This window comes from Mobula birostris, chromosome 1, assembly GCF_030028105.1.
Source record: "Mobula birostris isolate sMobBir1 chromosome 1, sMobBir1.hap1, whole genome shotgun sequence".
Taxonomy (NCBI): Eukaryota; Metazoa; Chordata; class Chondrichthyes; order Myliobatiformes; family Myliobatidae; genus Mobula; species Mobula birostris.
The window spans coordinates 58,748,613-58,775,030 of record NC_092370.1 but is presented as its reverse complement, the minus strand read 5'-3'; the positions used below and the strand labels follow the sequence as shown (position 1 = coordinate 58,775,030).

At 37.8% G+C, this 26,418-nt stretch overlaps 1 protein-coding gene across 10 annotated transcripts in view; it reads left to right on the top strand.

The window, feature by feature from the left end:
• Positions 1 to 26,418, top strand: part of trappc9 (trafficking protein particle complex subunit 9) — a 711,836-nt gene that overhangs the window by 104,077 nt on the left and 581,341 nt on the right. For all 10 annotated transcript variants that reach the window (XM_072255618.1, XM_072255596.1, XM_072255577.1 and 7 more), the window contains one exon: positions 16,636 to 16,762. In XM_072255618.1, the coding sequence (XP_072111719.1) occupies positions 16,636 to 16,762 (127 nt within the window). The remainder of the gene's footprint in view (positions 1 to 16,635; positions 16,763 to 26,418) is intronic.

Here is a 26,418-nt window from a genome sequence, read left to right as displayed (position 1 = left end):
CCAATAAAACCTTTCACTAAAGGGTTGATTTTTAAAATAGTGTCTAACAGGTTAGAATCTTGTATATATGGAAAATTACTTAAATATTCTTGTAAAAAAAATGCCTGACCTGAAGATATTGCAAAAAGTATGAGTATGAAAGAGAGTATTTAGTTACTAATTTCTCAAAGGACATCAATTGGCCTTCCTGAAACAAATCCATAAAGGAAAAAATTCCTTTATTCCTCCAAAGAGAAAAGGTAGAATAACTAAGTGAAGGTTTAAATAAATAGTTTTGATAAATTAAACTAAGAAGGTTAAAATTTTTTAAGATTAAAAATCTTACGAAACTGGTACCAAATCCGTAATGACTGCTTAATCATATGATTAATATTTAAAATAGAAATTTTGGCTAGTTGTATGGGTAAAGAAGCTCCTAATAACGAATTCAAGTAAAATTGTTTCACAGTTTTCAATTCCAAGTCAACCCATGGTGGAGGTTCATTTTTATCGGTCCAATATAACCAAGAACACGCATAGCGTATATTAACCGCCCAATAATACATTCTTAAATTAGGCAAAGCAAGACCTCCATCCTTTTTTAATTAAATGACATTTTCCAATTCTTGGTCTTTTATTATTCCAAACAAAAGATGAAATAATAGAGTCAACCTGATCTAAAAACTTCTTGGTTAAAAAAAATAGGAATATTTTGAAATACATATAAAAATTTTGGTGAGATTATCATTTTAACTGCATGAATTCGAACAACTAACGAAAAGTGTAAGAGGATTCCATCTAGAAAATAATTGTTTCATAAAATCCACTGAGGGAACTAAATTAGCTCTATAAAGGTCTCCATAATTTTTGGTGATGATACCTAAATATTTAAAAGAATCCGTAACTTTAAAAGGAATATCATCATATCTAAAAGCAGAATCATTTAAATGAAATAATTCACTTTTATGCAGGTTTAATTTATATTTTGAAAACTTTCCAAATTCATTTAATAATTTCAATAAACTAGGAATAGATTCTTCAGGATTTGAAACATAAACTAAGAGATCATAAGCATAAAGGGAAATCTTTTGAATAATCCCATTTATGGAAATTCCTTGAATATCCTTAGCTTAATGAAGTGCAATGGCCAAAGGTTCCAGCACCAAATTAAATAGCAAAGGACTTCACGGACATCCTTGTCTCGTACCCTGCAAAAGTCGAAAGAAGGGGGATGTACAGTTATTAGTAATCACAGTGGCAATACGGCTTTTATATATCATTCTAATCCACTTATTAAAATTAGTACCAAAGCCAAATTTCTCTAAAACGTTAAATAAGTATTTCCATTCAACTCTATCAAATGCCTTTTCAGCATCAAGAGAAACAACACATTGGGGAGCTTTCGAGGGGGATGAGTATATAACATTTAATAGTCTCCGAGTATTAGAAAAAGAATAATGGCCTTTTATAAAACCTGTTTGGTCCTGAGAAATAATTTTAGCTAGTGTATTCTCCAACCGCTCCGCCATTATTTTTGAAAGAATTTTGGCATCTACATTTAAGAATGAGATAGGTCTATATGAAGCACAATCCGTAGGGTCTTTATCTTTCTTAAGAATTAAAGAAATAGAAGCTTCATAAAATGTAGAAGGTAACTCTCCTAACAAAAAAGGATCTTTAAACATTTCCAACATGTAAGGAATAAGCAAATCTTCAAATTTTTATAAAGTCCTACAGAAAAACCATCTAGTCCAGGAGCTTTACCAGATTGAGTTGAAAAAATAGCTTTCTGAATTTCTCTTTCAGTAAAAGGAGTATCAAGAATTTGTTGATCTTCAGCAGATACTCCAGGAAAATCAATCTTTTGTAAAAAGGCATTCATTTTAGAAGGATCAGCTGGAAGCTGAGATTTATAAAGTTCACTGTAATGGTCTTGAAAAATTTTATTAATATCTTCATAGTTACAAGCTAAACTACCATCTCCCTTATGATTTTTTAAAAATTTGTCTTTTAGCTCTAACTGCTTTTAGTTGGGATGCTAGTAGCTTATTACTTTTATCTCCAAACACATAAAATTGACTTTTTAATTTAAGCAAATTTCTTTCAATTGGATAAGTTAAGCTTAAAGGCGCATGATCCGAGACAGCAATAGCATCATATTCACATTTCTGGACTTTGGACAAAAATCGGAAATCAGCTATAAAATAATCAATTCGTGAGTATTTTTTATGGACATGTGAATAAAAAGAATAATCTCTATCATTAGGATGTAGATTTCTCCAGATTTCTATCAAACCATAATCAATTAAAAAGGAATTAATAAGTGATGCTGAACAACTCGGAAGCTGCTGATTGGTTGAACTCTTGTCAATCAAAGGGTTTAAACAACAGTTGAAGTCACCTCCCATCAGCAGCATATATTCATTTAAGTACATTTTTTATAAAAGAAGGATCATCTACATTAGGTCCATATAGATTAATCAAGACAATTTTTCTATCACAGATTGTTCTTTTGATAATTAAAAATCTACCATTGATATCTGAGACGATATCTTCTTGGATAAATAAGATATTAGTTTTAATAAAAATAGATTCTCCCTTTGTTTTATTTTGATAAGTAGCATGATATTGAAGGCCCTTCCACGTTTTAAAAGATCTATTTTGATCACCCATTCTGATATCTGTTTCTTGAACAAAAATTATATCGGGCTGGAATCGATTAATAACTTTAAAAGTCTTCTTTCGCTTAATAGGGTGATTCCAGCCATGTACATTCCAACTAATAGGGTTTATCTGTTTAATAACCATAGAATATTGTTTTAAACACGAAAATACACGCATACTATCGTGGGCTAATCAAAGATGGCAGTGATGAATATAACCATATCGAAAATACGCATGCTCTGGAGCTCTATAATGGGGAAAAAACCTGAAAAAGAAATCCTATAATAAACCCAAAATGCAAAAAAACCCCAAATCCTCCCCCCATCCCAAAAGGTAGAAATCTGGCAAAAAGGAAAGAAAAAGCCGGAATGCCTCCCCAAAGAAAAGAGAAAAGCAGAACTCTGCATGCGGCTCCATATAAATAGTGATTTAAGACTTTTTCTCCCAATTCCCCCCTCCTCTTTACAAAGAAATCACGTGACCCTAACATAAGAAAGCTCAGCAGAGAAACAGAAAAAAGATGTTTAAAGTTAATTATTGAAAATAAACTAAGAATGCAAAAACAGTCTCCAGAGGTGTCAAAACAACGCTATTAAACCAGTTAATAATCTGTCCATTGTGTTAGTTCACTCCATATACCAAACAAACTTCAAAAAAGTCATTCATTAGTCGAACCAAGAAGTTCACCTCTTCTTTAAATAGTTCAATGATCAAAGGAAATCTTCAGCATATCAAAAATCTTCAAAGCCTGCTTTCTTTCAGAAAATTATTCAGCAACCCAAATATTCTTCATGCGTCAGCCAACTCCACGACAGAGTTAACAAAGTCCAATGCTGCTTGGGAATCCGAACACACACGAGGTGTAGAATCTTTAGGAAATAATTTTAATCTTGCGGGGTAGCGAAGCAATGGAAAAAGTCCCTTTTCATAAGCAGTTTTCACCGCTGGGACAAATTTGATCTGCTGTTCCATAATTTCCCGTGGATAATCTTCGTAAAAGTGGATCTTGGAACCGTTAAATTTAAAAAAAACTCTCTGTTTCCTTTCACATTTTATGATATGGTCTTTAACTTTAAAGCGAAGAAAGTTGACCAAAATAGGGCGAGATTTACCTGAGGTCTGAGAATTTGATATGAAAATTCTGTGAGCTCTTTCAATGTCAGGAGGTTGAGGAAGAATATCTGGAAACAAAGATTGAAACAAATTGGCAAAATAGTCCAATAAATTCCCACTCTCAGAACCTCCCTTGAGTCCGATAATTCGTATATTATTCCGACGAGACTTCGCCTCTAAATCGACAATTTTATGTTGAGCCTGTTCCAGGCAGGTTGAAATATCCACAATCTGACGTTTCGATTCTTTAAACTCAGTATTCAAGGAAATAATGTTTTCTTCAATAGTCTGAAAACTCTGTCGGAATGACTTCAACTCAGAAGTGTTATTGTCTATTTTGTTGTCGAGAGCCATCAACGCACGTTCCAAACACTCAGCCCAGACAGGCATATCTTTCGATTTTTCTTTCAAAGTTTTTCCCTTTCCATTGCTGGATTCAAAAGAAAACTTTCCACTTCTTAAAGGATATGACATAATGATAACTATTTCCCTCTAAGATCCGAGAAATAAAAGTTAAAAATTCAAGGGTTAAACTGGGGAAACGGAGGAATTAAAGCCAGCTGCAAAATTTATGTATTGCTCCATCGAGCCGCAGGCGGAAGTCCCTCAATTCCACCCAAATATACTCCCTCGCCGAGCCCTCTAATCTATCCTGCCAGAGCACCGCTGTACTATTTTCTCTGACAAGCAATGCAACACCTCCCCCTCTTGTCCCTCCGATTCTTTCTTTTTAAATATTTTTATTAATTATTACTGAAAATCAACAACAGAGAAAAATACATCAAAATAATCAAGACAACATATCCATATGTAGAATAAGAGTTAAACTATCAACCAAGCTGAACAGTGTATCAATAATAATAAAAAAAACAAAATGTTAAAAGTTTTTTTTATGGAAAAAAGAAAGAAAAAAAGAACCCCTACTAACTAAAACAGAAAAAAAACCCTAATAACAAAAAAAGGGGGGAAAAATCCCATTTGGAGCACAAACCAGGAGCTATACGCCATACAAGCTTCAATTAGAAAAAAGACATCAATCCGCCAACCAAATCCACATACCCAAGCATCAGAAAAGGACCATCTTTATTAACTCAAATCAAATGATAATAATGGGCAAAAGAGCTCCACCTTTTCTCGAAGTCAAATCTAGGATCAAAAGTTCGACTTCTAATTTTTTCCAAACTAAGACATAACATCACCTGAGAGAACCATTGTATCAAAGTGGGAACAGAGGCATCTTTCCATTTTAATAAAATAGTTCTTCTAGCCAATAATGTGACAAATGCAATTACATATTGGTCTGATATAGAAATACAGTGAATATATTGAGGAATTATACCGAACAAAACTGTCAATTTATTAGGTTGTAAATTGATTTTTAAAGCTTCAGAAATTGTAGAAAAAATAGATTTCCAAAATTGTTTCAATACAGAACACGACCAAAACATATGTGTCAATGTAGCTATCTTAGTTTTGCATCTGTCACACTGACTATTTACATTAGGAAATATTTTAGACAATCTCTCCTTTGTCAAATAATGACGATGTACAATTTTAAATTGAATTAGAGAATGACTGGCACAAATCGAAGAAGAGTTAACCAGCTTCAAAATTCGCAACCAATCCTCTGTTATCAAGGTCATGTTAAACTCTCTTTCCCAATCTTGCTTAATCTTAAGTAAAGGATAGTTATCCTGTGGTAATAGTAAATTATAAATTTTCCCAATAAAACCTTTCACTAAAGGGTTCATTTTTAAAATAATGTCTAACAGGTCAGAGTCTTGTATATATGGAAAATTACTTAAATATTCTTGTAAGAAATGTCTGACCTGAAGATATTGCAAAAAATGTGAATATGAGAGAGAGTATTTGGTTACTAATTTCTCAAAGGACATCACTCGGCCTTCTTGGAACAAGTCCATAAAGGAAAACAATTCCTTTATTCCTCCAAAGAGAAAAGGTAGGATCACTAAGTGAAGGTTTAAATAAATAGTTTCGATAAATTAAACTAAAAAGGTTACATTTTTTAAGATTAAAAAACTTAGGAAACTGGTACCAGATTTGTAATGATTGATTAATCATAGGATTTATAATTGTCCCTTCGATTCTATACACCTGAAGCAATTAAATCCAGGAATATTTAGTTGCCAATCACAACTCTCCTGTAACCATGTTTCACTAATAGCTACCACGTCATACTTCCAGTTATCAATCCATGCTTTAAGCTCATCCACCTTTCTTATAATGCTCCTAGCATTAAGATAAATGCATTTAAGAATTTTTCCACCTCTTACTCTCTGTTTATCACTAACGATGCAAACAACTTTACTATTTTCTTTTTCTTCCTTCTTCCCTACATCTGTTCCTACACTGTGGTTTCCCTCCCCCCCATATCTAGTTTAAATCCACTGGAGCCTCTCCAGCAAACCTGCCTGCAAGAATATTTGTCTCCCTCCAGTTCAGATGTAGACCGTCCCGCTGGAACAGGTCTCACCTTCCCTGGAAAACTGCCCAATTATCTATAAGTCTGAAGCCCTCCCTCCTGCACCATGTCTTCAGCCGCGTGTTGATCTGTGCTAGCTTACTATTTCTAAACCCGCCTGCACGTAGCACTGGTAGCAATCCTGATTGCTATCCTGGAGGTCCTGTCCTTTAACTTGCCGCCTAACTCCCTAAACTCACCTTTCAGGACCTCTTCACTCTTCCTGCTCAGGTCATTGGTCCCTACATGGACCACGACATCCGGCTGCTCACCCTCCCTCTTGAGAATACCAAGAACTGGATCCGAGATATCGCGGACCTTGGCACTAGGGAGCCAACAGACCATCTGGCATTCTCGATCTCTTCCACAGAACCTCCTATCTGTCCCCCTAACTATCGAATCCCCTATCACTACTGCCCTCCTCTTTTCCCTCCTTCCCTTCTGAGTTGAGGGTCCCATCTCAGTGCCAGAGACGCAACCACTGCACGTTGTCCCTGGTAGGTCGTCCCCATCAACAGTATCCAAAATGATGTACTTATTATTGGTGGGAACGGCCATAGGGGTGCTCTGCTCATTCTGTCTATTCCCCTTCCCTCTCCTGACAGTCACCCAGCTACCTGTCTCCTGACTCTTAGGGGTGACTATCTCCCTGTAACTCCTCAATATTTCTGCCTCTGCTTCTCGAATGATCTGAAGTTCATCCAGTTCCAGTTCCCTATCTCGGGTTGTCAGGAGTTGCAGCTGGATGCACCTATCGCAGGTGTAGTTATCAGGGATGACTGTGCTCGCTCTGACTTCCCACATCCTGCAAACAGAGCACTCAACTGCCTTAACTGCTGCCTCCATTACCTACTCTTAAGGTAATTAGATTTATTAAAGGAACTTACCCAACCTTCCCTCACTTGGAGTGAAGCTGTTCCTCAGCCTCTGCTCGCCGAAGCCTCAGGAGCCAAAGTCTTCCTACTCTGTCTTCCTCTACTCCGTCGCCCGCTACATTAATCTGCTCTCTTTTAAATACTCCCGCTGCCTCACGGGCCGACTTACACGTGCTTGCGCAGTCCTGCCCTGTTCAACTGCCGAAGAGAACCTAAGTAAACAACATGTACTAATGCAACAGTATGAGCAATATACTATTAAAATAGTATTATGCAATTTTGCACGTGTGAAAACAGAAAGAGACTGTTGGGAAAAAGGGTTAGGAATGTAATGGAAGTCAGAAACCAAAGGTGTACTAAAGGTTGATGGGTGGCAAGATGTAGAGGAAGTGTAGGAAGTGCAGTAGCAGCAATTTTGTGCTGCTGTTAGTTTTGTTTCTCTCCCCCTAGTTTAAACTTCAAATTTAAAATTTTTATTTGCTGATTCTTGAGGGGGAACAATATGTCTATGTCTACGAGGAGTGGGAAGAACTTGTCTGATCCTAGTGACAAAGGTAATGGGAAAGGAAAGATGCAAAAGGAAAGATCTGATGAAATGCCACCATGGGCTGAAGATATCATGCGGACACTGAATTCAATGAAAGATCAGAATGGGTCAATTAAAGACCAACTGGAAAAGAATAGTAATGAAGTGAAGTCATTTCTAGAAAAACTTAAAGACTTGGAAACTCAAGTTATTACACATGAAGAGGAATTGAAGATAACTAAGCAAAAATCATTTGAAGCTACAACTCGTTTGGAAAGATATCAAAATAAGATTATAGACCTGGAAACTAGGTCTTGCTGAAGGAATATACGAATTGTTGGACTGCAAGAAGGAGCTGAAGATGGAGATTTAACTGCTTACTTTGGTAAGCTTTTTCATACTTTATTTCCTACCGTATTATCACAGCCGCCTACTATAGAAAGAGCACACAGAGCTTTTACTTCGAAATTTAAAGATCCAAATAAACCAAGATCTGTTTTGGTTTGTTTTTATCACTTTAAAATTAAAGATCAAATAATACAACAAGCAAGAAAACAGAAAGTTTTTAGATTTAAGGAATCTGAGCTCCGTTTTCATGAGGATTATCCGGAGGAGGTAATGGAACAAAGATCAAGATTTGCTCTGCTAATGAAACAGGCATGTGATAAGAAACTGTTTCCTTCTTTGCGTTACCCGACAAGAATTAAAGTTTTTCCTCCTAACTCTCCTTCTTGTACATTTTTTGATCCAAAAGCCGCACTGAAGTTCGTTCAAACTATACTTGCCGCTGCTACCAAATGAACTATCTGAAAGGTTGTTTGGTATTTGTATATTATTGGCATTTCGGAAAGAAGATTTATGTAGGTTACTTGGATATTTCATTGAGAGTCTAATAAAAGAAGATAAGGAGATTTGTTCATTATTGCATATTATTTTTTTTGGAAAGAAGATCTATGGTTCAAGTATGACTGTTTAAATAGTTACTCGGATATTCAACTGAGAAAAGAAGATAAAGGGACTTGTCCCTTTACCTAATATCTGGTTTGATGTTTTTTTTTTGGTTTCTTAATTAACTAACAGAATTTTTCCTACTAATGGGGCTTCTTTATATATATATATATGTAGGGGAGGGTTCAATTACTTATGATACTATTAATTGGTATTTTTGAAAATTTACTTGGGTTAAATATGCTATTAAATTTTTTTCTGCTTTATTATAGCGTCTTATAACCGAATTTAAAGTGTTTTTTTAGGGATTTAATGTTAAATTTAAAAATGGCGCTGGTTTTTCTTTTTAAGAGGTAACATTATTTGGTTCTTTCTTATTCAGCTAAGCTTAAAAAACAGACTAAAGCAGAATTAGATAAGATTTCAAAACAAATTAAAGACTTAGAAAATATTTATGCAATTTCCCCTATTATTGATTTATTCAAACAAAGGGTGGAACTTCAACACAATATAACCTATTATTAACTCATCCCATTGAAGGCTATTTGCTTAAGTTAAAGAGCAAGTTTTATATGTTTGGAGATAAAAATAATAAACTGCTTGCATCTCAATTAAAAATGGCTAGAGCCAAAAGGCAAATTTTGAAAATTCGTAGGAAAGATGGTGCCTTGGCTTGGGAATATGAAGAAATTAATAAGATTTTTCTAGATTTTTATACTGAGCTTTATAAATCTCAATGTCCAGTAGATTCTTCTGAAATGAATGCTTTTTTTTTACGAAAAATTGCTTTTCCTAAAATTTCTGTTGAGGATCAAAAAACTCTTGATGCGCAAATTACTGAAGCCGAAATTCATAAAGCTGTTTTTTCAGTGCAATCTGGTAAGGCCCCTGGACTTGATGGCTATTCTGTAGAATTTTATAAAAAAAAATTTGGAAAATTGCTTTCTCCGTATATGTTGAAAATGTTTAAGGATTCTTTTGTGAAAGGTGATTTACCCTCTACTTTCTATGAGGCTTCTATTTCTTTAATTCTTAAAAAGGATAAAGATCCTACTGACTGTGCCTCATATAGACCTATTTCATTATTGAATATCGATGCTAAGATTCTGTCAAAGGTAATGATGAATCGGTTGGAGAATATTTTGGGTAAAATTATTTGTGAAGATCAAACAGACCTTATAAAGGGTCGTTATTCTTTTTCAAATGTTCTGAGACTACTTAACATTATATATTTGTCCTCTTCTGGATGACGGCGACGAGTCGGAGGCCTTCCCAGTGACAAATGGCGTCAAACAAGGCTGCGTTCTTGCCCCGACTCTGTTCAGTATGGTATTCTCTGCCATGCTGACAGATGCCTTCTGTAACTAACGGCAGGTTGTTCAACCTTAGGTGCCTGCAGGCAGTTACAAAGGTGCGAGAGACTGTCATCAGAGACTTCTTGTTTGCTGATGACTGCGCACTCAACGCCAGCACAGAGCAGGAGATGCAACGTGAAATGGACTGCTTCTCACAAGCCTGCGACAACTTCGGTCTCACTATCAGCACCAAAAAGACTGAAGTTATGTACCAGCCTGCCCCAGGAAAGCCATATCAGGAGCTGCGCATCACTGTGAAGGGCCAGAACCTCCAGGCAGTCGACAACTTCACCTACCTGGGCAGCATACTCTCTCGCGCAGTGAACATAGACGCTGAGGTCAACAACAGGATTGCCAAAGCCAGCGCCGCTTTTGGGAGACTCCGTGAGAACGTCTGGGAGCGGAGAGGACTCAGCCTTACCACCAAGCTGAAGGTCTACTGTGCAGTGGTCCTTACCACCCTCCTTTACGCCAGCGAGACCTGGACCGTCTACAGCAGACACGCCAAACAGCTCAACCACTTTCACCTGAGCTGTCTCCGCAGACTCCTCCACATCAGGTGGCAGGACAAAGTCCCGGACACGGAAATCCTGGAACGAGCTGGGCTCTGCAGCGTCTACACCCTCCTGCTGAAAGCCCAAGCCAGGTGGGCTGGACATGTGGTCAAAATGCCAGACAGCCGATTGCCTAAGCAGCTGCTGTAGGGAGAACTGTGTCAGGGCAAGCGCTCAGTCGGGGGGCAGAAGAAACGTTACAAAGACTGCCTCAAAGTGTCCCTCAAAGGCCTGGGTGTCGACATCAACACGTGGGAGACGCTTGCCCTCGACCGTCCAGCTTGGCGCAGCAAGATCACCACAGGAGCCAGTGCAGCTGAAGTCAGGCGCATCATCGAGGTGCAACGAAAGCGTGCTGTGCGCAGGCCCGAGCAGCATCCACTGCCACGACAGCACCCACCCACTTGTGTCCCACATGTGAGCGAGCCTTCAGGGCCCGGATTGGCCTCATCAGTCACCTCCGGACCTACAGCCACCAATCTCCCATTTGACTTTGAAAGCATGGTCATCTTCGACTATGAAGGACGAACAACAACAACAACATTCGTCCTCTTAAAACTCCACAATGCGTCGTCTCTTTGGATGCTGAAAAAGCGTCCGATCGAGTCGAATGGAAATATTTATTTAATGTTTTAGAGAAATTTGGCTTTGGTTTTAATTTTAATAATTGGATTAGAATGATATATAAAGCTCCTATTGCTACTTTTATTACTAACAACTGTAGGTCTCCTTTTTTTCAGCTTTCACAGGGGACAAGACAAGGTTGTCCATTAAGTTCTTTGTTATTTAATTTAATGTTAGAACCCCTTGCTATTGCTATTCGTGAAACTAAAAATATTTATGAGATTTTTGTGAATGAGACCATTCATAAGATTTCTCTTTATGCTGACGATTTATTAGTTTACATATCTAATCCTGAGGAATCTATTCCTGCCTTGCTAAAATTATTCAATGAATTTGGAGATTTTTCAGGATATAAAATAATTATTAGTAAAAGTGAGTTGTGTCCTTTAAATGAATCTGTCTCTATATATGATAATGCTCCTTTCAAAGTCACGGATTCTCTTAGATATTTAGGTGTTATAATCACCAAAAAATATAAGGATCTTTATAAAGCCAGTTTTGTTCCCTTGGTAGACTCTGTGAAATATTTATTTAGTAGATGGAGTTCACTTACATTTTCACTTGTCAGTCGCATTCATATAGTGAAAATGATGATTTTACCAAAATTTTTATACTTATTTCAGAATATACCTGTTTTTTTGATTAAGAAGCTTTTTGTTCGGATTGATTCTATTATTTTATCTTTTATTCGGAATAATAAAAGACCAAGAATTAGTAAATGTCACTTACAAAAGTTGAAAAAGGATGGAGGTCTCACTTTGCCTAATTTAAGAATGTATTACTGGGCTATAAATGTGCGATACATGTCCTTTTGGTTATATTGGGTTGATAAGAACGATCGGCCAATTTGGGTAAACCTGGAATTGAAAGCTGTGAAACATTTTTATTTAACCTTGTTATTGGGAGCTTCTTTACCTATACAATTAGCTAAAGTTGCTAATTTAAAGTTATTCCCTGTGATTAAGCATTCCTTACAAGTTTGGCTCCAGTTCCACAATATTTTTAATCTTAAAAAATTTAAACTTTGTAGATTAATTTATTGAAATTACTTTTTTAAGCCTTCTTTGAGTAATACAATTTTTTTTACTTCAGAAAAATAGAAGTATTAATTCTTTTTTGGATTTATTTAAAGAAGATAGATTGATGTCTTTTGAACAATTAGTTGATAAATATTCTCTTTCATACTCACACTTTTTGCAATACCTTCAAGTTAGACATTTTTTACAAAAATAATTTAAGTCATTTTCCTTACATATTGGATGCTGACCTGTTAGATACTATTATGAGTATGAACCCTTCGATGAAGGGTTCTATTGGAAGAACTTCTAATTTACTATTAAAATGGGATAAGCGTCCTTTATTTAAGATTAAACAAGATTGGGAAAAGGAACTCATTATGACTTTTAAGATGGAGGATTGGACGCGGATTCTGAAGCTGGTTAATTCTTCTTCAATCTGTGCTAGTCATTCACTGATTCAATTTAAAATTGTACATCGTTACCATTTGACGAAGGAGAGACGGTCTAAAATGTTTCCTAGTGTTGATAGTTATTATGATAGATGTAAAACTGAGATAGCTACACTGACACACATGTTTTGGTCTTGTTCTATACTGGAACAGTTCTGGAAGTCAGTTTTTTCGACAATTTCTTAAGCACTTAAAATTAATTTACAACCTAACAAATTAACTTTTTTGGAATAATTCCTCAAAATATCCGTGATATTGCTCTGTCTGACCAACATGTTATTGCATTTGTTACATTGATAGCTAGAAGAGCCATATTGTTGAAGTGGAAGGATACATCAGCACTCACTTTGTCACAATGGTTCTCTCAAGTGATGCTATGTCTTAGTTTGGAGAAAATTAGAAGTCAAACTTTTGAATCTATATTTGATTTTGAGAAAAGATAGGGTTCATTTGCTCTATTATCAATTGAGTTAATTGATAGATTTCCTTCACGATCTATTTGTAAATTTTTGGTACTTTTTTTTTCTTGCTGGCGGTTTGATGTTTATCTTTAGAAGCTTTTGTGTGACACGTGGCTCCGGGGTTGAACACCTAATGGGTTTTTTTCCCACACTTTTCCTTGCTTAGTAAGGTTTTTTTATTATCACTAAAATCTTTTCAGTCTTTAAAATAATGTATTTTTTTCTTGAGACATTGTAAGTGTTGCTTACTTCGATGTACTCGTGTTAATTTTGGATAATAATAAAAAGATTTGAAAAGAAGTGTAGGAAAGCAAGCAATTTTAATCCACAACATAGTTTATTTAATTTCTTTATCAGCAAAGGTACATGTATTCAAGCCCATGATCCTGCTTGAATTTGGCAGCTTTTATTTTCAGTTTACCAGATGTTAAGTTTGAACTTTGGTATGGTTTAGTCAGAAAATAAATCGGTCTTTAAAGAAGTCTTTGCTTACATAACGTAAGTAGATAGTTGGGTGAGTGAGTGGGAAGCTTTGCAGTGGGTGATTGCAGGAGGCAATTTAAAATGTTAACATATTACATGTCAGTTCTTGTGCATCATTGAAAAGTAAGGAAGAATAATGACTAATATGTTTAGGTTGTATTGCCTATTTGTCTGTGTAAATGTTCATAAAAATTAATAATGTGTGGTAATGTATTTGAGAGAAATGTACATAATTCGCAACCACTGACATTGAGTTGGGGTTTCACTTTGAGGCTGGTCTGATGTGATGTTATTACATAAAGATTTTTAGCACAAATTTGTGTTTGGATTTTGAAGTTCAATAAAATGTGTTATGGGTCTCATTAAACATAAAACACCTCACTTCATTTTATTTGCAAAAGCCTAAAATATGAAAAACATTGTGGTTCAACTAGTCTGTAGTATTATCCATCTGTACAGGCGTGTAGTTGTTACCACATTCACTACCTGCAGGAGTATGTTTTTCTGACTACATTTCCCATTCTGCCACTGTCTCCTTCGTTACTGTTTCTTAATTCATCCTACAAGCTTAATCCTGAAAGTTTGTACTTTACGCTGCCATCATTAGCCCATGAATTATACAGTATTTTTAATGGTCTTGCTGGAACAATTGAAGAAATATCTCTTGGTTTGATACATAAATTGAGTTTTGTATCGTATTTTTGATGCCAATGGGGATTGTAAGGCAAAGATAATGAGAAACAAAGTAGTAAAGTTCACAACATACACAAAATGCTGGAGGAGCTCAGCAAGTTGAGCAGTGTCTCTGGAGGGGAAAAACAGTTTGCTTTGGTCTGAGACCCTTCTTCAGGACTGGAAGGGAAGGAAGCAGAGCCAGAGTAAGGTGGTGGGATGAGAGGAAGGTGTACAGCCTGGTAGATGGTGAAACCAGGTAAGGATGGGGGAATGAAGTAAGAAGCTGGGAGATGATAGCTGGAAGAGTTAAGGGGCTGAAGAAATCTGATAGGACAGGACAGTGGACTATGGGAGAAAGGGAAGGAGGAGTAGCATCAGATGGACAGGTGAGGTGAAGAGGAGGAGTGAGAGGGGAACCAGTACAGGGTATGGAAAAAGAGGGTAGGAGGGAGGGAGAAGAGAAATTACTAGAAGTTAGACAAATTGATATTTAGGTCATCAGTTTGGAGGCTACCCTGATGTAATTTGAAACGTTGCTCCTCTAACCTGAGTATGGTGTCATCATAGCAGTAGAGGAATATATGGACCAACATTTGGGAATGGGAAGTCAAATTGAAATGGTGTCCATTGGGAAATCTTGCCCTTTGCAGTGGATGGAGCTAAGGTGCTTGATAGAGTGAGAGCAGAGAATGGGGAGGAGGCTGGTGGGGGGAGGCAAAGATGTGCTTAATGGGAGGATTCATTGTAGATGGGAAAGTTAATGAAAATGATGTGCTGGATATGGATGCTCATGGGTGGTAGATAATGCAAAGGAATCCTTTCCCTGTTATGGTAGAAGGAGGATAGAGTGAGGGCAAATGCATGGGAAATGAAGGAAATGGTAGTGAGGGCCCCATCACTAATGGTTGATGCAGTGGAGACAGAGAAAATGGGAATGGGGGATATTATTTTTACAAGTGACAGAATGGGAAGAGGTATACTCAAGCTAGGGCCTATGCTTACATCTTGGGTTTGGAGAAAGTGGGGAAAGCTGAAAGGTAAATTGGTGAGAGTAAGAACCAGTTCTGCCAGGCAGAGGAGGGTTCTTGTTAGATTTGTTGTCCAGAAAGAAGCAGTGAGCTTTAAGGCCATTGTAATATGGGATAGGAATGTACAGGGAGTGAACATCCGTAGTGGAAATGAGGCTATCAGGGCCAGTGAATTTAAAGTGATGGAGAGCATGTTAAGCGTCACAGATGTGAGTTGGAAGCGACTGAACCAAGGAGGACAAAATCAAATACAAATATGCGGACACAAGTTCATGGGGAAGGAACAGACAGAAACAAAGGAACTACCGTGACATTTACGTTTGTTGGTCTTGAGTAAGAAGTAGAAACAAGCAGTATAGGGTATTGGAACTGAGGGCAGTGGTAGTAGATGGGAGATCTCCAGAGGTGATGAGCTTGATGATCATGTGGGAGACAATGGCCGATGCTCCTTAGTGGGGGATCTGTTCGAAGGGTAAATAAGGTGTCTGAGAGTTGCTGTCTGGCCTCAGAAGGTAGAGGTTAGTCTGTCAGACTACAACAGCACCTCTCTTGGCATCAGGTTTGATGGTGAAGTTGGGATTGGTGCAGAGAGAGTTGAGGGCAATGAATTCAGAGGGGTGAGGTTTGAATAGGAAATATCAAAGTGAAATTATGCTTTTGAAATTAATTTGCTTTCCTTTTTAAAGCTTTTAATTTTTAAGTGTTTTACCAGTTAATTATTTTACATTTTTAAAATTCTAATTTGTTTATTTCTATTAGATTTAATATCTTTGAATATCCATGATACTGAAATATTAAAAACAATCAATCACAGCACTTCAAGCTGGCAAAACTGCTAGCTAATGGTCTATCAGGAGTGTTTCAAGCACTAAGCTTTCTCACTGCACCACCTGGGAGAATGTTCTTGATAAAAGCATCATGTCGGACTCTGGGATATAGAGAAGTGATTAATTTGTGTCTCTGCCTCTGGACAAGTTAAATATAGGGTGTGCATTCTTGGGTAGAGGATAGGGCCTGATCTGGTATAGTGAACTGTTGAATAGCATTTAGTGAGGAGTAAATTTGCTAATATCACTTAAAAGAAGTGCCTTTAGAGTGACTTCAATTTAACAATGATTTGATAATGTAAAGATGAACCTAAATGTGATTATTTTGTGCAATTTTGTCAATTGTAATAAGTTTTTTAACAAAATTGAAAGCTATTCCTGTCAGACCAGTCTAATTTTAGTTTCAGAAATATAATTTGGTTGGTGGAATATTTCAAAATCTATGCATAAAGTATTGACGTTCAGTGATGCCAATATATTGTAATGAAAACGTTTAAATTCAGAAATACTTACTCTAAGTTAATCCTTCCACTTATTGAAGCTTTTCCATCCCTCTGATTTTTTTTAATATAGGGATTATTGGTATCTGGTGTTGAATTTGAATCTCTCCCAGCTGCCCTTTCTCTTCCTGCTGAATCTGGACTATACCCAGTGACACTAGTGGGTGTTCCTCGTACATCAGGACAGATAAACGTAAATGGTAAGCATTTGTCTAAAGAATGTTTAAAAGCAGCTAGAAGATGTAGCATAAAGATTGCAGTTACTTAATGTATTTGGCATGTATTAATGCTAAATGTAACTATTCCATTTCTTTTGTGTTTTGTAAGTTATGCTTTTAAATTTGTAAAGATGGGATTTGATTTCATGAGGATCATTGAACATAGTTATTCCCAGTTTCATTTTTTAAAAAAGAATCCTAACACATGGGAATGGCTATTTTCCTTCAAGAAATAATAATTAAGCTAGTTGGTGAGAAACTTGTCGACGTCTATTTGAAGAATTTAAGAGAAAATTTTTAGGGAAAAGATGCTGGCATTATCAATGCATCTTCACAATTTATTGAGCTGCATTGAGCAATAAAAACAGTATTTTTTTTCCCAGAGTAATGTCAAGATTGAAAGTTCTCTCAGGCCTATCAATACTTTATTTCTAATAATTTTAAAAAAAGCAGTGAAGGGTTGTGGATGAAAATGCCAAAATCCCCCCTGGTTTATATAATCTCTCCTCAAGGGTTCTGGCATTTTCTGAATTGCCTACAAGAAGTATTACACCAAGATAAGCTTTGATTAATTTAAATGTTATTGGCAAGTTAGAATTCCTTTCTTAACATGAAATTGTAGCTCTCAGTGCCATCTGGTTACTAGAAACCAATTGTGTTGCATGGTAATGCAGTTTGAGACGAACCCAGAAGTTATTCCTTTCAGGGTGGTGATCATGTCAGAAAAGTTGTCCTGTGAGCACTTTGTTCAGGAGTCCAATCCCTTAAGGAGTAGGAGAAAAAGGGAATTTGCTCCTAGATCAGTTGACCTTTGTAAAGCCTTTCTGAGGCACTGCTAAGGCCTCACTTGGAGTGTTGTAAGAAGTTTTGGGCCCCTTACTTAAGAAAGGATGTGTTGACTTTGGAGAGGGTTCAAAGGAGGTTCATAAAAATGATTCTGGGATTGAAAGGCCTGTCATATGAGGAGTGCTTGATGCCTCTGGGCCTCTACTCACTGGAACTCACGAATGAAGTGGGATCTCATTGAAACCTATTGAATGTTGAAAGGCCTAGATAGAGTGGATGTGGAGAAGGTATAACGAGAAATGATGGAGTCTCAGACAAGAGGGCACAACCTCAGAGTAGAGGGACATCTATTTAGAATGGAGGTGAGGAGAAATTTCTTTAGCCTGATGGTGGTGAATCTGAAATTGGTTGCCACAGGTGGCCGTGGAGGCCAGGTCGTTGGGTGTATTTAAGGTGGAGGTTGAGAGGTTCTTGATTAGTCAGAGATGAAAGATTACAGGGAGAAGACAGAATGGGGCTGAGAGGGAAATAGATCAGCCTTGATGAAATGGCAAAGCAGACTTGATGGACCGAATAGCCTAATTCTGCTCCTATGTCTTATGATCTTCTTGCAAACATCTGTGGACTGGTGTCTGAATTGGGAGAACTGTCCAACAGGCCAGTTGAGCAACAGCCTGATGGTCTTGTATGTGAAATCATTCCTTCTGAGCATTTACCAGGCCCCTCATCACAATCTGTCACAACAGCAGAATAGATCCACCATTGGTGGTGGAACAATGTTATTTTGGAGAGAGGGAGTGGTCCTTAGAGCCCATGAATTCTCAGGGCATCAGGTCAAAATTTGTCTATTGTTAGTTATTGCCTCAAAAGGCCTCAAGCAGGCTTCAATTAAACCAGACCCTAAGAAAGACGTGGTAACCTGCCTTGATGACCATCTTCCATTAGCACTTTCATCCACCGTGATGAAGTGCTTTGAGGAGTTAGTGTTGCAACACATCAACTCCTGCCTGAGAATTAACTTGGGTCTGCTCCAATTTTCTCCTATAGTCACACTAGGTCCACAGCAGATACCATTCCATTGGCTTTTCACACTGAATCTTGGAATATCTGGACAGTGAAGATGTACACAATAGCATGCTTTTCATTGACTACAGCTATGCATTCAGTACTATCATTGCTTCAAGACCTTGGACTCAATACCTCCTTGTGCAACTGGGCCCTCATTTTCCTCACTTGCAGACTCTGGTCAGTTGGTATTGGCAACAATATTTCCTCCACAATCTGCATCAGCACAAGTGTACAACAAGGCTGTGAACTTAACCCTCTGCTTTTTCACTTTATGCTTATGGATGTGAGACTAATCACAGCTTCAATGCCATATTTAACTTTGCTGATGACATCACTGTTGTTGGCAAAATCAAAGGTGGTGACGTCAGAATATAGGAGGCAGATCGATAATCTGGCTGAGTGGTGTCACAACAATAACCTCTTACTCAATGTCAGTAAGACCAAGGAGCTGATTATTGACTTCAGAAGGAGGAATTTGGAGGTCCATGAGTCAGTTCTCATCGGGGGACCAGAGGTGGAGAGACTTTAAATTCCTCACTGTGATCATTTCAGGGGATCTGTTCTGGGTCCAGTATGTAATTGCCTTTACAGAGAAAGCATGGCATTGCTCCTACTTTTGTAGAAGTTTGCAAAGATTTGCATGTCCTCTATAATGTTGATATATTTCTATAGATGTGTAGTGGAGAATATATTGACTGATTGCATCATGGCTTGGTATGGAAACACCAATGCCCTACTACGGAAAAACCAACAAAAAAGCAGTGATGTGACCAGTGTATCACAGGTAAAGCCCTTCTCCCCATTGAACAATATTCATTTCTTTATGGAAATATATATATTTTGAATATATATATTTTGAACTTCAAACTTTTCCTGAGTTTATTCCATAATCTCAGTGAACACCTGTAAGGTACACGTCCTGGAGTATGATGGAATACTGCCTACTTACCTTCTTGAGTGCAGCATCAACAATTCTCAAGAAACAGAGCAACCCACTTGATTGACATCCATCAACAACTCTAAATGTTTATCTATTTCAGCACAGTGGCTATAATGTGTATGATCCACAAAATACACTATAATTACTAATCCAGGTTATTCTGACAGTACCCTTCTGATCCTTTAATACTTATTCTAATTTGAGAAGAATGCTACCGCACAGCACTATAGGAATACCTTTGCTGGAATGATTGTAACAGTTCAAGAATGTGGCTGTCCTTCTCAAGGGGTACTAGTGATGGGAAATAAATGTTGGTCCTACCAAAATGCCAGATCATCAAAATAAATTGAGTAAAAACTTATCGTTTTGAGGAAGACCATTCCAAAGATGCATGATCCTTTTCAGAGAAATAATTTTACCTCATTTCCATATTAATTGGAGATTAATTTTAAAACCCCTTTGTTCAGATCTTTTCACAAAAAGAAGCATCTCCATATTCTCCATCTCTCACAGTCTTGTGTTTCAATAAATTCTTTCTCGTTCTGTGACATCTACTAGCCTTTCCTGTCAAATCTCAAGACAACTTGCTGTTCCAGGCATTGGTGTAGTTGACCTTCTCCGAAATGTTCCACTGCATGAACATCCAAGCTTAAAGTAGGGCACTGATATTGTACATGTATTCCAGATGTGGTCTCACCAATGTTTAATTGAATCATGACTTCCCTACTTCTCTATTCATTTCTTCTGGGAATAAATGTTAATATTATTAACCATCCTAATTACTTGCTGCACTTGCATTCTAGATTTTAAGACTGATGCTCTTTGATCTTTCTCTATATGTTTCGATAATGTACATCATTTTTCAGCCAAAGTGGACAATTCCACGTTATATTCTGAATTGCAGATCTGTATCCATTCACTTAACCTATGTATCTTTGTTTATTCCATATCATCTTCTCAGCTTGCATTTAAAAAAATAATCTGCTTTATCTTTTGTGTCTTCATCAAATTTTACAATTGTATCGTTAGTATTTCAGTCAGGTCATTTTTATAAAAATATAAAATGTTCACAGTGACACATCATTTACCGCATATTGCTTTTGAGGGAAAGGTACTTCTTTGCCTATTCTGTTTTCTGATAGCCAGCTAAACCATGCCAATATGTCAGTCATTATGTTACAATATATTACTTCCGCTCAAAATGACATCAAGCTGCGGTCTTCGTCGAGGTCATGACTTGGACTTGGTTGTCTTTTTAGTTGATTTTTAATTCATAGAAATGGATTAGGGACAGCGTGGAGTTAAGAGTTCAGGTTATGGTTCAAGGACAGGCATGTGGGGAAATTAGAGGACAGGTTGGAGCCTAGGTCTCTGCTCTGTGTTCAAAGGCCAACAATGTATATGTGGGACGAAGGACATCTGTGGGTGTATGTTGGGTGGGCAGACCAGCAAGGATAAGTGTTGGTGTCTTCTCACCCCCACTCCACCGCACCCCCTAGTTCAGTGAGTTACTGATGGATTCTATGTGGGCAAGAGGCATGAGGGCCTGTGGCCACTATCTGTGTGGGTCGGTGAGACTGGAGTTCTGGCTGAGGTTTGGGATCCTGTCTTTGGAGAGTCTGGCATTTGAGGCCTGGTACTTGGGGTTCTCATGGAGTGTCGTCATCATCGGCAAGTCCTGGAATCTGTATTAAAGACTGAAGCCCAAAGGTTGATCAGGCATTGAGGCCTGGTGGCCGGAGCTTTGAGTCTAATGTGAACCCAATGTCTGTGAAACTGTTATGTCCACTGGAGGCTGGAGATAGCCTGTCTTGGGGTTGGAGAACTGTGTATATGCATAAGTGGATGAGTGCAAGGAAAGAACAGGATCTGTGTTTCTGTTGTTTTGTTGCTTGTTGTGTTCTGTTTTGTATTGCTTTTCTGTGTTATGTGTTGCTTTGAGCATTGTGGGCATGCTGTGTTGTTGCTGGAATGGGGGCGAAACTTGTGTGCTGCCCCCAGTATATCTTTAGGTTGTGTTGGTTGTTAATGCAAATGACACACTTCACACTGTCTCAATGTACATGCGATAATTAAAAATGGAACTGACTACCCACCGAACCATGAGCTTATGTTTTTACACCATGAACTTTTGTAACCACAAAGCCTATATTGATCAAATACAACTTACCTTCCATAAAGCAGTGAAGGAGCATTAAGTGCTCTGCTATAATGCTTTTAAAATGGCTTCTGGTATTTTCAGTATGGTAGCTAATAAACTAATTGCACTGTTGCTTCTGTGTTGTCTTTTTCACTATATTTCCAGCAGTTACCTTTTGTATTTTCCAAACTAACCGGCACTTGCCATGAATTAGAATTAAACTATCAACAATGTATCAACTATCACATCTGAAGACCACCAGGACCCAAACAGTTGTCAACCCACAGCTCCAACAATTTGCCCAGTACAAGTGATTGATGCCTTCTGTTTTTCCTGCTCTGTTCCCTTTTTATAGTTGTTTCATGATGTTACTTGTATCCTCAATAAAGAAGGACTCGCTTTTGTTTTTTGCGGTATTTGTTCCCAAGACTTGTTTTGCTCACTTAGTTAACTTTTGAAAATGAGGAGGGAGTTTGATAAAGAACTGTAGAAACTCTTATTGTCTGTTTTACATTTCTCTCAAGCTTTATCTTGTAAAGTAATTCTTCCTTATTGATCTTTCAGTTACTTTTAAAAAAAAAATCCTATCTGTGCAATTCTACCTTGATTTTTTTTTTGCTTATGTTATCTCTCTATGGCATTATCTCTCTATGGCATTTTCTTTTGTTGTGATGTATTCTTTATTTTGAAATACCTCCTTAAATCTCTGGTGTTTTACTTTGACTAATTGTCCCAACCTAATTTAGCAACTCATTTTAGCTAGCAATTCTTTCAAGCCTTCGTAATTAAATTAATGATGATTGTGATGGAACAGAGATTATTCTTCTCACTTGTTTTAATGCTATTATTCGCTTATCGTGCCACTTCAAAAATTGCTTTTTTTTTGTAATTCCTGGATGCATACTCCTTCACTATAAATGTCCCAAGCTGTGGTATCTTGCAGTTACCACAGATTGATAGACCATTCGACATTGATCTTGTCATTGCAATGGTTCTCAGGCTGATCTGCAGGTACTGTCATATAAATAGAAAAAGCTGCCCTATAGTCAAAATAAGTTTCAAAAAAGGATGACAGTTGTCTCATAAAATCATACCTTGCATATGGCATGCTAAATGCATGTGAGGCTATTTCTGTTCTTGAGAGTTTCCCGTTTGCCACAACACTTGTTACTCCACTATTTAAGAAGGGTGGGAGGCAGCAGAAGGGAAACCATAGACCTGTTAGCCTGACATCAGTGGTTGAGAAGTTGTTGGAATCAATTGTTAGGGATGAGATTACGGTGTACCTCGAGGCACATGACAAGATAGTACAAAGCCAGCATGGTTTCCAAAAGGAAAATCCTACCTGACAAACCTACTGCAAATCTTTGAGGAAATTGCAAGCAGGGTAGACAAAGGAGATGCAGTAGATGTGGTGTGCTTGGATTTGCAGAAGGCCTTTGACAAGGTGCCGCACATGAGGCTGCTTAGTAAGGTAAGAGCCCATGAAATTCCAGGGAAGTTAATAGCATGGGTGGAGCATTGGCTGGTCGGCAGAAAACAGAGTGGGAATAAAGGGATCCTATTCTGGCTGGCTGCTGGTTACCAGTGGAGTTCCACAGGGATCAGTGTTGGGATTGCGGCTTTTTACGATGTATGTCAATGATTTGGACTATGGTATTAATGGATTTGTGGCTAAGTTTGCCGATGATACAAAGATAGGTGGAAGAGTGGGTAGTGTTGAGGAAACAGGGAGCCTGCAGAGAGACTTGAATAGTTCAGGGGAATGGGCAAAGAAGTGGCAAATGAAATACAATGTTGGAAAGTGTATGGTCATGCGCTTTTGTGGAAGGAAATAAATATGCAGACTATTATTTAGATGGGGAGAGAATTCAAAATGCAGAGATGCAAAGGGACTTGGGAGTCCTTGTGCAAGATGCACTAAAGGTTAACCTCCAGGTTGAGTTGGTTTGAAGAAGGTGAATGCAATGTTGGCATTCATTTCTAAAGGTATAGAATAAAAGAGCAGGGATGTGATGTTGAGGCTCTATAAGGCACTCGTGAGACCACACTTGGAGTATTGTGTGCAGTTGTGGGCTCCTTATTTTAGAAAGGATATACTGACATTGGAGAGGGTTCAGAGAAGATTCACGAGAATGATTCCAGGAATGAAAGGGTTACCGTACGAAGAATGTCTGGCAGTTCTTGGGCTGTATTCCCTGCAGTTCAGGAGAATGAGGGGGCATCTCATAGAAACATTCTGAATGTTAAAAGGCCTGAACAGATTAGATATAGCAAAGTTATTTCCCCTGATAAGGGATTCTAGGACAAGTGGGCACGACCTCAGGATTGAAGGACTTCCTTTTAGAACAGAGATGCGGAGAAATCATTAGGCATTAATATCGAAGTAGTAAAATGGATTCAGCAGTGGCTGGATGGGAGATGCCAGAGAGTTGTGGTGGATAACTGTGTGTCAGATTGGAGGACGGTGTGTAGTGGTATGCCTCAGGGATCTGTACTGGGTCCAATGTTGTTTGTCATATATATTAATGATCTGGATGATGGGGTGGTAAATTGGATTAGTAAGTATGCAGATGATACTAAGATAGGTGGCGTTGTGGATAATGAAGTCGGTTTTCAAAGCTTGCAGAGAGATTGAGGCCAGTTAGGAGAGTGGGCTGAAAGATGGCAGATGGAGTTTAATGCTGAAAAATGTGAGGTGCTACATTTTGGTAGGACTGATCAAAATAGGACATACATGGTAAATGGTAGGGCATTGAAGAATGCAGTAGAACAGAGGGATCTAGTTCCCTGAAGGTGGAATCTCATGTGGATAGGGTGGTGAAGAAAGCTTTTGGTATGCTGGCCTTTATAAATCAGAGCATTGAGTATAGGAGTTGGGATGTAATGTTGAAATTGTATAAGGCATTGGTAAGGTCAAATTTGGAGTATTGTGTCCCGTTTCGGTCACCGAATTATTGGAAAGATGTCAATAAAATTGAGAGAGTACAGAGGAGGTTTACTAAAATGTTGCCTGGGTTTCATCTCCTATGTTACAGAGAAAGGTTGAACAAGTTGGGTCTTTATTCTTCGGAGCGTAGAAGGTTGAGAGGGGACTTGATAGAGGTATTTAAAATTATGAGGGGGATGGATAGAGTTGACGTGGATAGGCTTTTTCCACTGAGAGTGGGGGAGATTCAAACAAGAGGACATGAGTTGAGAGTTAAAGGGCAAAAGTTTAGGGATAACATGAGGGGGAACTTCTTTACTCAGAGAGTGGCGGCTGTATGGAACGAGCTTCCAGCAGAAGTGGTTGAGGTAGGTTTGATGTTGCCTGTGTCTTTTTCATTGGGCAGGGCACCTCTGTAGCCCACACCTCCAATCTCATTTGTTTGATTGGAACACCTGACTCCAAATGGCTTTTATAGAAGGTATTACCCCAAGGTCTTCCAGCAAATGCATGTAATATTGGATCATTTTCTCAATAAATAAATGAACAAGTGTAATATTCTATGTTATGTAATTGGGTTCTTTTTATCTAGTGTTAGGAATTGTGTGAAGATCTGATCGCATTTTAGTCATATTTATGCAAAAATAGAGAAAATTCCACAGGATTCACTTTCTAGTACCACTGTACTTGCATATTGAACTCCCTCATGACCATTGTAACATTGCCCTCTTGGTACCCATTTTCTATCTCCCGTTGTAATTTGTAGCCCACATCCTTACTGCTGTTTCGTGGTCTGTATACAACTCCCATCAGGGTCTTTTTACTCTTGCAATTCCTTAGCTCACTCCACAGTGACTCAACACCTTGCAACCATGTGTCATCTCTTTCCATTGATTCAATTCCATCTTTTTACCAACGGAGCAACACCATCCACCCCCCCCCTTCTTCCTGCCTATCCTTTTGATACAGTGTGTATCCTTAGACATTGAGTTCCTTGCTATAATCTTTCAGCCATGATTCTGTGATGCTTAAGGTTGTTTCCTATTACGATATTATAGCAGTGAAAAACTGATCACAACTATTAATGCATTTTTGCCTTATGGTCTTATATATGCACATTATATAGGTTTTTTTTCCATTTCTGGACCTCAGTGTTAGTCATGTGTATACATCTGCTGCTGCTCATATAGCAGATGTAGCTCTGTTGTAGTCCAGGAAACAAACTATTTTGCTTTGGTCTTTGATTCCCAATACTTTCACCCTTGGACAGGTGGGCTTTCTGCAGTCTGTTATCTTTTGGGTAACTTGGCAGTTATCCATTCCTATTCTCAGAAGTTTACCTTGTTACACAAGCCTGCAGTTCTTGGTGCTAGAAAGCCTAATCTTGTGCATGAAAGACCTGTAGTAGAAGGATAAAAATGAGCTTTTCATTATATCTTCACATTGAATTACTAGACTGTCAGACTATCTTGTTCGTGTTGATCTAAAATGAATTTCTTAAGAATATCAAAATGGAGAAAACCATAGATTAGAATGTTGTAAGTAATTATTCTGCTTCTGAATATGTTCAGAGTCCAACATAAGCGATTGCTCTGCCGTTCTATGATTTAATTTTTCTAACAGTCTGTGAGCTTATATCATATTGATATTGCCCCATGATATCTTGACTCAGAAATATAAGCTTAAAACAGTTGAATTTCATGAAGTATACACCAAAATGTTACAAATTTATTCATGTATGTTTCAATTCATAGGTGTGGGTTGGGAATTTGTAA